The 13,179-nt window shown below is 61.2% G+C and overlaps 1 protein-coding gene across 3 annotated transcripts in view; it reads left to right on the top strand.

Moving 5' to 3' along the window:
• The window catches only part of DIS3L2 (DIS3 like 3'-5' exoribonuclease 2), a 364,857-nt gene extending 353,755 nt beyond the window's left edge, over nucleotides 1-11,102 (top strand). For all 3 annotated transcript variants that reach the window (XM_061148508.1, XM_061148507.1, XM_061148509.1), the window contains 7 exons: nucleotides 4,472-4,655; nucleotides 5,372-5,458; nucleotides 8,223-8,370; nucleotides 8,701-8,831; nucleotides 9,001-9,105; nucleotides 9,892-9,993; nucleotides 10,588-11,102. In XM_061148508.1, the coding sequence (XP_061004491.1) occupies nucleotides 4,472-4,655; nucleotides 5,372-5,458; nucleotides 8,223-8,370; nucleotides 8,701-8,831; nucleotides 9,001-9,105; nucleotides 9,892-9,993; nucleotides 10,588-10,740 (910 nt within the window). In that variant the 3' untranslated portion in view covers nucleotides 10,741-11,102. The remainder of the gene's footprint in view (nucleotides 1-4,471; nucleotides 4,656-5,371; nucleotides 5,459-8,222; nucleotides 8,371-8,700; nucleotides 8,832-9,000; nucleotides 9,106-9,891; nucleotides 9,994-10,587) is intronic.
• Nucleotides 11,103-13,179: the final 2,077 nt, after the last annotated feature.

Here is a 13,179-nt window from a genome sequence, read left to right as displayed (position 1 = left end):
TGGCCCAGATGAGAGCCCCCAGGACTGGCCAGCCCCCTCCCCTTCCGGGTGCCCAGCCCTGTTGCTGACTGTGAATCTGAACTCACTAGAATCTGACTGCTGACCTTTCCCTCAGCCTCCTGTTCCCCGACTGCACAGGGGACCCCCACCATCTGTGCTGCACCCTCCAGCCCCCCCAGGGCTCTACCGGCTCGGGCTCCAGGCCCCCGCTCTACTTTCTCACATCTACACGCTTGCATTTCCTCTCTCCCCTCCCTCCAACCTGCAGGGATAAGGACAGGTTTTGGGGAAGTGGCCCCTGAAGGTGTCCTAGACAGTAGGGGACTGTGTCCCCTCCCTCCCAGGGGACATTGATGTTTTCCTGGGAGGAATGTTCTGCCTCTCTGAACTGTGTTGGAGAGAGTCCCACAGGCTGCCCCTGAACCCCTGTCCCCCGTCCTGAGGGAGGCATGGAGACACCCAGGGGTTGGGAGCCCCCCGAGGCACCAAGGGCCTCATCCAAGGTCAGCCCCCATGACCAAGGCGTCCCCAGACTCTCTTCTCAAGGTAAACAGCAGCACTTGTCTTTCTCTCACCAATCCAGCTGACGTGTGGGACGGTACCGGGGCCCAGGGAGGACAAGGAGTGAGGTGACCGGAGAAGCGGGGGCTGAGGGCTGTTGTCGCTGCTGGGGCTCTGGACTTCAAGCCCACCCTCCTGTCCCTTGCCCTTGGGGGTCTCCTCCTTAAGGTGGGGAGGGGGAGGGGCCCTGCAGGAAATAGGGGCACGAGCACAGCTCCTGATTAGGGGGGTCCCCGCATATTCAGTTCCTTTGACCTGAGGCCATGTGGGTGGGGGCTCACGCTGGAGCTCCCAGCCCTGCCCTGCCGCGTGCCCTGCCCTGGGCTGAGCTCGCACAGCCCTGTCACGGGGCCATGCTGTCCCCTGCTGGCCGCGCCATGAAATGCAGCCCAGGTCAGCCCCAAAGTGCAGGCTGGAGACGCGGGGCTCTGAGGAGCAGGCCAGGCGCCCACCCCACCACCCCCCAGCCACAGCGACACTCGGATTGCATGGGGGGAGACGTCTGGATCCACCTGGCACACAACCGTGTGTGCTGAGCGGGCAACGAATGGATGAATGAACTGTGTCTGAAACATTTAGGTGATAATGCTCCGCAGGGTCTGACCAACAGCAGTGTGGGGAGAAAAGTATTAATGACTCAGTGGTGTCCAACTCTGCTACCCCATGGACTGTAGCCGCCAGGCTCCTCTGTCCATGGGATTCTCTAGGCAAAAATACTGGAGTGGGTTGCCATGCCCTTCTCCAGGGTATCTTCCAGACCCAGGGATCAAACCCGGGTCTCCTGCATTGTGGGCAGATTCTTTACCATCTCAGCCACCAGAAAGCAGACAAGACATATCTAGCAGGACTTGAGACTCCTCTTCAGGTGACCAGATCTAAATATGAAAACCAGTGTGAGGCGTCAAATGGTGCTAGACTGACATAGGTGGCCCTAGACAGGCTCAGTCGTGTCCGACTCTGCGCCCCCACGGACTATACAGTCCATGGAATTCTCCAGGCCAGAATACTGGAGTGGGTTGCCGTTCCCTTTTCCAGAGGATCTTCCCAACCCAGGGATCGAACCCAGGTCTCCCACATTGCAGGCAGATTCTTTACCAGCTGAACCACAAGGGAAGCCCCCTAGACAGGCTGACCCTCGTCAAAGTGGCTAGTCATGCAGTAAGTGCCCAGGAGTGATGGAGATGGTCTTCATAGAAGCGTAGAGAGGTCAAAGGGGGCATCAGATGGCAGGGATGGAAATCATAGGACCCCATGAGGAGACCCCAGGCTGGCCATTTATCATGGAAGGTAGAAAGAGGGAAGCACCTCTCGTGTTTTTTTGGTTTCTTTGGCTTGGCCTTGCTGCACCAACTGTGGGATCTTAGTTCCCCAATGACCAGTGCTTGAGCCAGGCCCTCCCTCGTCAGTGGAAGCAGGACCACAGCACCTCCAGGGAATTCCCAGCACTTCCCATGTCTTTGATGCTGATGTCACACCAGGTACATTTTCCTCCTGTTGTTTCACAACCATTCTGTGAAACAAGTGCTGTTATTATCCCTGAAGTAAATGGATCAGACATGGTCAGTGCCTTGCCCGGGATTCTACAGCACGGATGTGCTAGAGCCAGGATGCAGGCCTCACCTCTCGAGATTTGGTGGTCAGGTTCCCGCGTGTGAACTTAAGGGTTTTCAGCAGGAGATGATGTGCTCAGGACAGACAATGGGGTGGGAGGTTGGATGGCGGCTTGAAAGACTATTGCTGCAACCCAGTGGGGAAAGAAGAAGCTCCTTGTTCCACACACAGGCCTCCTAGATGGAAGAGAAGGGCCTCTGAGACCAGACCCGTGGCCTCCTTTGCCCAACCTCTGTCCCACGTGGGTAGTGGGCTGGGGACGGCCCAGCAGGGTACCCAGAGAGGAGGAGCTGGAAATGTAGGCATGGGTGGGCCTCCTCCCAAGATCCAGGCCTGGCGCTGATGGTGTCTGGCCTGGGGCATCCCACCATCCTTTCTCAGAGAGAGGGCTTTGTTGGGGGGTAGACATGCTGTGGGGGGCAGCTTGTTAGACCAGAGCCAGTCCTCAGCAGGGAGGCCCATCAGGAAGGCAGGGCTCTGCCTGCTCATGATCTTGTCCCCCCTCACTGGCTATGACTTAAGAGCTTAGGGAGGGGACGGGGCTCACCCCAGGCATTGCCTGCACCTCCAAGAACAGGACTCTTATCCCCCAACTGCCGCCCAGCCTCCTGGGGCTCCTCCCTGACCTCTCCCACCCCCAAGCAGCACGGGCTTGACATGCAGCCCAATGTGGGCTGCACTGGGGAGGATCTCCCCTAGGCTGGGCAAGGGCCTGAGAGTCTCCCCTGTGGGGGGCCGAGTGGGGAGGTTGGCAGGTTCTCCCCACGCAGGGCCCCAGCTCACACTGGAGTCCCTTCCTGAAGGCTTCAGCTCTTGGACATGTATGTGATCCACCTGTCCTCCGCAGGCACCCTGGGCGGGAAAGCAGCCTGTGGACCTCCTGCCCCAGATCAGGAGGCAGGGGGGCTGCTGACCTCTGTGCTGTGATCCGGCCTCCCCCTCTGCCCATTGGTCTCGTCAGTCCCTGCTCCTCCCTGGGACTCTTGGTCTGCTTTCAGCTTTCCTGTTTGGAGCCAGATCCATTCATACTTGTTGATCCTAATTACACTCAGGTGAAGCAAAACCAGAAGGTTAACTCCTGGAAGAGCAACTCAGTGGTTTGAACACCCCACAGGACTACAGTCCTGAAAGTGAAGTCCGCTCAGTCATGTCTGACTCTTTGCAACCCCATGAACTGTAGCCCACCAGGCTCCTCCTCCGTCCATGAAATTTTCCATGTAAGAATACTGGAGTGGGTTGCCATTTCCTTCTCCAGGGGATCTTCCTGACCCAGGGATCGAACCCAGGTCTCCCGCATTGCAGGCAGATGCTTTACCATCTGAGCCACTTGGACCCATACAGTACATTTGGGCTTCCCAGGTGGCACTAGTGGTAAAGAACCTGCCTGCCAATGCAGGAGACATAAGAGATACAGGTTCGATCCCTGGGTTGGGAAGATCCACTGGAGAAGGGCATGGCAACCCATTCCAGTATTCTTGCCTGGAGAATCCCATGAACAGAAGAGGCTGGTGGGCTACAGTCCATAGCGTCACAAAGAGTCAGACACGACTGAAGCAACTTAGCACGCACGTGCACACACACTACGTTTGTCTTGTCCCCAAATGCCTGAATTTCCTCTGCCATCTGTGACTGTCCTGTTCATCCTCAGAAACCCTCTCTTTCCAGGGAGGAAAAGGAGCCAAGCGCTCCTGGGAACAGGGAGCCTTGGGTCCACACACCTGCCTCCGCATGGCCCTGCAGAGCCCCCTGGGTTCTTCTGGCCTGCTCAGGCACAGGAGATGCCCCCAGTGTTCTGGGAAGCTTCGTCATTCAGCAGAGATCTTTACTAAACACCTTCTCTGGGTCGGGTGAGGCCCCAAGCACTGGGGCTGCAGCTGGGAATAAGACAGGCACCCTCCCCAGACCCCCATCTGATGGGAGATGCAGCGCACGAGGTGACCCACCAGTAGAGAGGAGTACAGACTGATTAGTGCAGTGAGGGGCATGAGCAGAGGGATGAGGGAGAAAGTAGCTTGCAGGAAATAAGCTGGGATGCATGCTCCGTGATGACCTAGAGGGATGGGGAGGGGGGGCTCATGAGGGAGGGGTTATATGTATACTCACAGCTGATTCACGTTGTACAGCAGAAACCAACACTGCTATTGTAAAGCAATTATCCTCCAAATAAAAATAAATTTATACAAGTATACTGAATGCCAGGGGGGCATCTTTAAGCCAAAACAAGGATACAAGAGAGCCAGCCAACCGAGAAGCAAGAAAGAATGACCCCCCCACGTTCCCACCGCACCCCCCGCTGCAGGCTCGTGGAGGAGTTCATGCTCTTGGCCAACATGGCCGTGGCCCACAAGATCCACCGCGCCTTCCCTGAGCGAGCCCTGCTGCGGCGGCACCCCCCGCCCCAGACCAAGATGCTCAATGACCTGGTGGAATTCTGTGACCAGATGGGGCTGCCCATGGACTTCAGCTCTGCAGGGGCCCTCAATGTGAGTGCCGGGAACACGGGGGCTGGGAGGCCCTGTTGGGGAAAGCAGGAGGCAGGCCAGGAAGCCTGGTTTCAGCAGCCAACGGCATCCCACCAGGGTCTCTTGGCCCTTCAGCCCAGTCTCCCCGACAAGGGAGACAGGAAGCCCTGGGGACAAGGCCTTCATCTCGCAGGGCCTGGCGGGGAGCCCAGGAGACTGAGGGGGTGCCCTCAGGCCTAGCTGTGGGCAGGGGTCCCGTGGGCAGGAATGGGCTGAGCTCAGGCTCTCTCAGGGCACTAGGATTAGTGGAAACCAGAGGCTGTTTTTCATGGTAGGGGGTGTCAGATACTCCCCACCCAGAACTGAGAATCACGTGACTCAGTAACCCATGGCCTGGGCCCTGATTCCACAGCAGGGGGACCGGCCCCATCCGCTCTGGGCCTGGGGTGCCCGAGGTCAGACAGGAAGCCATTCTGTCCAGGCCAGCCAGCCAGACAGACATGGAAGGACTACCCTCGAGCCAGGAACCTCAAGGCAGGCCCAGCCTGGGACATAGGCTGGGGGCTGCTGGCCGTCCCCCCTACCAAACCCCTGCAGGCCACCCATGGCCACCTGAGCAGGGCTGGGGCCCTCGGTTGGTCTTTCTTCCCAGAGCCAAGTCTCAGGTGATCAGTGGGTGACAGGGCCCCCGAGCCTCTCTCCCCCAGGCCTGACTGCATTTCACATGGTTCTTCTAGAAAAGTCTGACCGAAATGTTCAGAGATGACAAGTACTCCCTGGCCCGGAAGGAGGTGCTCACCAACATGTGCTCCCGGCCCATGCAGGTAAGGCAGGGCCAGTCCTCTATCCACCCCACCTTCCCCCATGCCCCGCCCCCCGGGAGCACACAGGACCTCTCCGGGCTCGGGGAACCTGAGGGGAGGTGTGGGGAGAGGGGAGATGTGGGGAGGATGCCCCCGGGGGAAGCATCCAGGACAGGTGGCCCTGGGCTCCTTGCCACCTCCTGCTCTGACTTGCCAGCCTGTCCTGCTCAAGGGCCCCTTGTCTGGGGCTCAGTTAGAGGAGTGGTTTGAGCCTTGCTTCTCCCGCTGCACAGCCCCTGGGGCTCTGTTTCCTGGCAGCAGGGGGAGAGCCACCCCAGGTACCACCCCCCAACACTTCAGGGCCTTGTCCCCACAGATCAGACCAGCTCGGGCTCAAATGCAGCCTGGTCAGCAATTCATGGGCAGATGGGGACCTGGAGCAGGAAAGCGCATTGGTCTCCCCAAGTCCTCAGCCCCCACCACAGCTTGGGGACCCCAGGCAGAGAAGTCTCCTTGTCCCAGATGATCACTAGAGGAGGAATCAGGTGTGGGCCTCTGTCTGCAGCTGGAAGTTAGGCTGGCCACCGAGGAGGTAGACAGTGGGCTGGCTTCTGGCCACCAGTTTCGGCCCGCCAAGGCTGAGCTTGGAGGCCCTGGGGGGCCAAGCATTTTGGGAAGGACCCCCACCCCCCAGATCCCAGTGCCCTGTCTGGTCAGTGAGAGCTGCCATTGTGAACAGGAGCGGTGGTGGGCCCAGTGCAGCCTGGGGGTGCTGTCCAGAGGTTACGTCACTGGGCAGATCCAGTTTGTCCACAAGAACCTCAGCAGCTCACGGTTGACTTCTGAGGCCTCTGGCTTTGCTAGGAATGGGGCCGTCAGGTCCATTTGGGTCTGGCTGCGTAGCCCTGCCCCCACTGACAAATGTCTGCTCCACACCAGGCACCATAAAGCACCGCCCCCCCACCAATGGAGAGGGAAGGCGTGCATCTCTGGCCACTGGGCTTGACACCACAAACGAGGTCGATGGGGACCCCGTTTCCTCCGCCAGCCTCTGGAAGCCACCTACCCCCAAGGGGAACCCAGCCCTGAAGCTCCAAGGGAAGGGGTCCTGTCCTCAGTCACCCAGAGCCTGACAAAGACCAGACTCACCCTGGCCTCACCTGCAGTGACCTCAGAGATCAGTCTCTGCCTGGGATCTGATGTCAGGGAGGGACCAGAGAGACCAGGGTGCCTGGTCCCCTGTCTCTGCCCCATTTCTGGGTCCCTGTCCATCCCACGCAACCCAGAGACACCCCCACTGCCCAGGAAGGGGGCTGGGACCCTCCGCTCTCCTCACCCAGCTCGTCTGGGGACCTGGGCCACTGCTGAGGACAAAGGCCAAACGTGGCTCCCAGGGGAGGCGGCTCCCACCTCCCTGGTCAACTCACCCCCGACATAACCGGGGCCCAGGGGGAACCAGAAGGGAAGTGGAGCCCAGCAGCAGAGCAGGTCAGCTCCAGCTGCGTCCTGGTTTCCAGGGTTTTCAATCACAGAGTAACCGGAGCTGGCTGTGCGTTCGGCCCAACACACGGGAGCGTGTGAGGGTGTGAGTGTGAGCAAGTGGCAAGGGAGGGAGTGAGTGAACACACATGGGTGTGACTCAGGCCCTGGCCGAAGAATCTGGTCACTGGCTCCCAGGCACTACGGCATCTCCAGGGACGGTGGCCCGGGCTCTCAGCACAGCTCCACCGTGGGAGCCGGGCTGTTTGCTGTGCCCCTAGAGACACTCAGTGTCCCCCCCCAAGGCCTCAGTCCTAACTCCTGCCCTACAGGAGGGCCTTCTGACCTCAGCGCTTGGGGTCTTGGTCTCAGGACAGGTTGTCAAGGCCAAGAAGGGCCGAGGCTGGGAGGCTGACCAACCGCTGCCTCCCTTGGCTGTTGAAAGGTCAAGCCTTGGGGGCACAGGGGTGCCAGGGTGTAGGCGTGGCCGTCAGCAGGTCAGGAATCAGGGCCTCCAGTCGGAGGTTGGTCAGTCATGACCCAAGGCAGGGCCAGGGCCAGAGAGGACAAGTCAGGCGCCTGTTTTGCTCTGGGTGGGGGTGTCCTGGACCTTCTCTCCTACCTCGCACTCTGGCCACATGGGGCCATCAGGCATGTGACTTGGTTAAGAATACTTCCGGCCCCTGGCCTGGCATGGCCATGGCTTCCTGAGTAGCCACCCCCAGCCCCGTTCTAGGGAGGGGCAACCAGAACAGTTCCTTCCTCCCAGGTCCCGGCAGTAACAGCCCCTAAAACCCAGCAGTGAGCTGCTGTGGGCGAGGATGGGTCCAGCTCCTCCCTGAAGTCCTCTGACTTCAGCCTGTGGTCCCCCTGCCCTTCACCCCTGCCTCCCTGAGGGCTGGCATGGCTGCTCCCCCAGGACTCTGAGAGAGGAGGCCTTTCAACATCTTAAGGGTTCCTAGCAAGAAGCACGCGTCCTTCCCCTGCCACCCCCCACCCCAGTGACTCCACTTCCAATCCCCAGCAGAGGGGTCTGGGTAAGCCCCGCCCTGGGCCTCAGCAGGAGAGGAGTGAGGGCTCCCATGACTCCGCTCAGCCCCATGGCAGCCCCAAGGGTATCCCCCGCCCCGTATGGAACAGCCCCTGGTCTTTGCAGACCGCCCCAACTTTGCACAGCTGCCCACACCTGGCAGGTGGGCCCACGCTCCCAGCGCCCCGCCTGGTGAGTCTCCCAGGCTTGCAGAGTATACCAGACCCCCACCTGGTCCGGCCCAGCTCTGAGGTACCCCCCCACCCCCACCCCCAGATGGCCGTGTACTTCTGCTCGGGAGTGCTGCAGGACCCAGCCCAGTTCCGCCACTATGCCCTCAACGTGCCGCTCTACACACACTTCACCTCCCCGATCCGCCGCTTCGCGGATGTCCTGGTTCACCGCCTCCTGTCTGCTGCACTGGGTAAGGGGGAAGCCCCGGGGGGCGGTGCCAGCCATGCCCAGAGTGGGTGCCCGGCGGCTAGAGGCCACAGTGCCATCGCTGGGGAGGCCCCGGTGGGTGGGGTGGACACCCTGAGTCGCAGGGCAGCCTGTGCCCAGAATCTCTCCCTGTGAGCACGTGCTCGGGGCCCCTGGGCCCTCACCGTGGCCACACCCTTTTCTTGGCCCTCCCGAGCCGGGCGCGGGGAGGCCTCACTCTGCCTGGGCCGTGGGCACCATGCTGCTGCTCCCCGCGCCTCCACTGGCGCACACAGGGCGCCCGCCCGTGAACCCCTGACCGCGCTCTGCCCAGGCTACCGGGAACTTCCAGACGTGGAGCCCGACGCCCTGCAGAAGCAGGCCGACCACTGCAATGACCGCCGCATGGCGTCCAAGCGCGTGCAGGAGCTCAGCACCGGCCTCTTCTTCGCCATTCTGGTCAGGGTGAGGCCACCAGCCGTCCCCCACCCTTTCCCTCCCTGCGCCCCACCACCCCGTCTGGCGCCTACACAAGGAGTCCCCCTGGGCGTCCCGGCCCTTCAGCAGCTGGGGTGGGCCCCAGGGAAACGCCCCATTCCTTAGCCGAGCCCTGGCTGGAGCCCTGCCCCCGCAGGAGAGTGGCCCCCTGGAGTCGGAAGCCATGGTGATGGGCGTCCTGAACCAAGCCTTCGACGTGCTGGTGCTGCGTTACGGGGTGCAGAAGCGTGTGTACTGTAACGTGAGTGCCGGGCTCCTAGGGGAGTCAGGATGCTCTGGGCTGATTCAGGATGCTCTGGACCCTGCGGGGAGGAGGGATGTTCTGGGCCCCAGGGGAGTCAGGATGGGCGGGCAGAGGGAGCACCAAGCTGTGTCCACTCAGCACACTTCCTTCCTACCTGCCTGTCCCTGTTCCCGCTGTGGGTCAGCTTCATTTTCCCAGCATCTGCTGTGGTCTTGGCCGAGGGACAGCCCTTGTTAGATTCACAAGCAGGCAGGATGGGAGCCTAGGCCAAGAGCCCCCATCCCTGGCCACATGCGGTGGTGACACTGCACCCCTCACTCACCTGTGGTGGCACCGAGTCCTCCGAATGGGCCTGCTGAGACACCCCGCTGTCCTGCCTGGGGCCAGGGGTCCCGGTCAAAGGTCAGCCTTGGGCCTCTTTCCCAAGGTCTCAAGTAACCAGAGACCGGGTCCGTCCCAAACCAGTGTAGGTGGCAGGGGAGGCAGATTTAGGGGAAATTTTTTTTTTAAAGAACATGGGAAAAGGAAAGATCAGAGAGAATGGGGGCCAGAGGCAAGAGGTGAGGGTTGGGGGGGTCCTTCCCCATCAAAGGTCAAGCAGCCCAGAGCCAGGCGGCAGGGCAGGGAGCTCCATCACGGGTCAGTCAGAGGTGGGCCAAGGCGGGGACTGCTTCCAAGCCCTGGGGGGAGGGGGGACCTTGCAGGGTCAAAGGTTAAGAGGCGGTGGCTGGAGCCCGGGTCCTGAGGCGCAGGTGTGTGCACTGCACCCCCCTCCCCACACAGATGCTGCCCCTGCGGTCCCACCATTTCCAGAAGGTGGGCAAGAAGCCGGAGCTCACACTCGTCTGGGAGCCTGAGGACTTGGAACAGGAGCCGGTGCAGCAGGTGAGGCGAGGGTAGGGCTGCCTTCCCAGAGCCACTCTGCGTCCCCGTCTGCCCAGCTCCACGGTGAGCCCCCTCCTGCCTTGTGGGGTATCCTCCCCAGGGCTCCCCGCCTGGGGCCCCCTGCCCTACACCCAACTCCCCCCTCCCCACCCTGTGGGCCCGGCCTCCCAGGATCGCCACTCTGAGGAGAGGCCGGGCCTCCACCTGCCCCTCTAAAGCAGGGAGTCCTCAGCTTTGGGGTCCATTTGAGACTCTGATGAATGCTATGTAGACCTCCTACGCAGGAGGACAGATTTCACCTACAGTGGGCCTCGCAGGCCAGACCCAGATGGTGAAGTTTTCTCCCTGGCACTGAGCGGCCTCCACCAGGCATCGCACAAAGCAGCCCCGGGCTCCTTCCCTTCTCACCAGGACCCCACAGCCTCCTCGGTCCTTGAACAGCTTACGGACGGGCCCGTGGAGGCCGAGACAGGCAGAGCCAGGGCCCCCGGGGCCCGGCTGAGTGGACTGGCAGAGCCGGGCTTTGCCTGAAGCCCCTGCTGTGCCCCTGGCCGGGCCCTCCCAGTCACCCTGCCGGGCCCTCCTCCCCCTCAGGTCATCACCGTCTTCAGCCTGGTGGAGGTGGTGCTGCAGGCAGAGGCCACCGCCCTCAAATACAGCGCCATCCTGAAGCGACCAGGCACCGAGGGCCTCCTGGACCCGCAGGACCAGCTGGGGTGTGGTGACCACAAGGAGGAACAAGACTGAAGCCGCCAGCCTGGCCGCACCCCTCTCCCCGCGCCCCTCCGCCCCCGCTGGATTTTAGGAATAGGACCTTTTGACACCAACAGGGATTTTTTTTTTTAATTTGGTTTTTAACAACTCAGGGTTTTGTTTTTATTTTTTTCATCCTGTTTTATTTCTGCAGCGCAGTTTTTAAGCTGGAGCGGGGAGAAGGTGGGGCTGGCCGGACAGAAGGCTGAGGCCTGGCCGGTGCTCAGCTGCCCAGAGCTCGACCCGGTCCTCCCGGAGGCCAGCCCCCTTGCTGCCCCGTTACCCACTGCCCGCCCCTGCCCAGGAAACCAGGGGTTTTCAGCAAATCAGTGTCGTGGAATAAAATCAAGTGTGAAGTGCTGTCTGGTGTGTGGGGCGGCTGGGCGCCCCTTAGACCCAGGACGTGGGGCCTGGCCTGGCTCTACCCCTCATGGCTCAGCTGGGGCGGCCGCCCTCAGGAATCTCCCGTCAGGTCCAGGAAGATTCATGGAGCCGGCCATGTGACAGATAAAGGCCAGGGCCTCAGTCTGACTGATTAGAAATGGAATTAGTATGCCAGACGGCAAGCGCACCCATCACCCTGTGCAGGTGGCTATGACCATCCCCACCCCCACTTCCTCTTGGCCTGCTGGCCCCCCATAGCCTCAAGAGGGGGGCCTGGGTCCTGTGACACCCCCACTCCCAAGGCTGGAGCTCTGGAAGGGAAAAGGTGAGGTCTGGTGGTTTGGTGATGGGTGAAGGGGTTTCTGCAGCCTGGGCAGCCTGATGGAGAGCCCGAGGGTGAGACATCTCCACCTGCCCCCCACACCCCCACACCCCTGCCCGGGGGGATCAGCCCCTTCTCCAGCTGTCCCCGAGGGCCACCCACAGAGCATGGGACCCGAGGGCAGAGGAGAGCCTCCTCAGAGGGACACCCTCAGGGCAGAGATGGATCAGCGTGCTGGGTGGACCCAGGGCAGCATGGCCCCAGGCCAGACACCCTTCCTCACGGCCCCAGAGCCCCGGACCCTGGTGAAGCGTAGCCATCTTGGTCAGCAGGGAAGGTGTTTGTTGCCTGGACTTGCCGGGGAGGCAGAGGCTGGCCTCACCCTGATGGGCCCAGAGCCGAGGGACCCGTAGCAGCCCTAGCACCTCCTCCCATTTACAGAAGGGGAGCCACACCCAGAAAGGCGGCAGGTCTCCAGCCAGGCCCAGCATTCGGCACCTGGTCGCCCCACACCCCCAGCCTGAGGGCCCAGAGCAAATGGCCCAGTGCTCTTCCAGCCTGACTCTGCAGCGGCGTCCTTCATCCACATCCGCTCAGACGGCAGGTGTCGTGGACACCATCCGAGTGCCGGGCACTGGCGGGACGCACATCCACCGGTCCAATGAGAGAGCCACTGTGGCCCCTCGCTTAGGGTTAGGGGGCTATGGATAAAGGGGGTGATGAGACACAAAGCTTGTCAAAGAGACTTCCCAGGTGGTACAGTGGATAGGAATCCACCTGCCCACGTAGGAGACACGGGTTGGATTCCTGGTCCAGGAAGATCCCACATGCCACAGAGCAGCTAGGCCCACCAGCCACAACTCCCAAGCCCACGTGCTCCTGAAGCCCATGCACTCTGGGGACGGTGCTCCCAACACAGAGTAGCCCTGCTCCCAGCAACCAAAGAGAGCCCTCACAGCAATGGAGACCCAAGACAGCCAAAAAAAAAAACAGAAAACACTGTCAAAAAGGAAGCCTGTCATTCTTCAGCTGCCCCAGAGCACCTTGGTGTCTCCTCAGGGACCCACCTCAGGTCACTGCGGGCAGGGATGTGTAGATGCAAAGGATGTCACTGCAGGACAAGGTTCTAAGTTCAGAGGTTCAGAGGTTCTAGGTTCAGAGGCTGAGGTGTGTGTTTCCAGCCGAGAAGGGGTGACGCTCAGAAAAAGAAAGTGCTGGCCCCTGGCCCGCATGGGTGAAGAAGCTGAGACTCTAAGCTTTCTGACATTAGCAGAAGGTCACCAGGTCAGAGGACGGGCGAGGGGACGCTGGTGAGGTAGGAACAGGTAGGTCCCCATGGACCAGCTATACCAGCCCAAGAGCTTGACTCTGCTAAAGGCCGTCAGAGCCAGGGGAAGGTCTCACTGGGGCCGTGACGTGATGTGACCTTTGTCCTTCACTCGTTTGTCAACAACTGTGAGAGCCTCCCTGTGCCCATGTCCTCGGGGAGCGTGAGGTTGGGAGGGGAAGTCGAGTTTCTAGAGTGGCAGGTGGTGAGTGCAGTATGGACAGCAGGAGAGGAAAACCAGTGCTGAGGAGGGGGCACATGTGGCTGAGATGTCCAGGAGCTGCCCGTGGCCTCTTGTAGACACCCCCTAAGGCTGGAGTGGGCTTGGTCAGTGAAGAGGGCCTCTGGGGCTGTCTCCCCAGTGAACTCATATCTTTGTGGGACCTGCTCCCCGGCTTCT

Source organism: Dama dama, chromosome 8 (assembly GCF_033118175.1).
Source record: "Dama dama isolate Ldn47 chromosome 8, ASM3311817v1, whole genome shotgun sequence".
NCBI classification, from domain to species: Eukaryota; Metazoa; Chordata; class Mammalia; order Artiodactyla; family Cervidae; genus Dama; species Dama dama.
The sequence above is the reverse complement of the archived record's forward strand: the minus strand, read 5'-3'. Positions and strand labels throughout refer to the sequence as shown.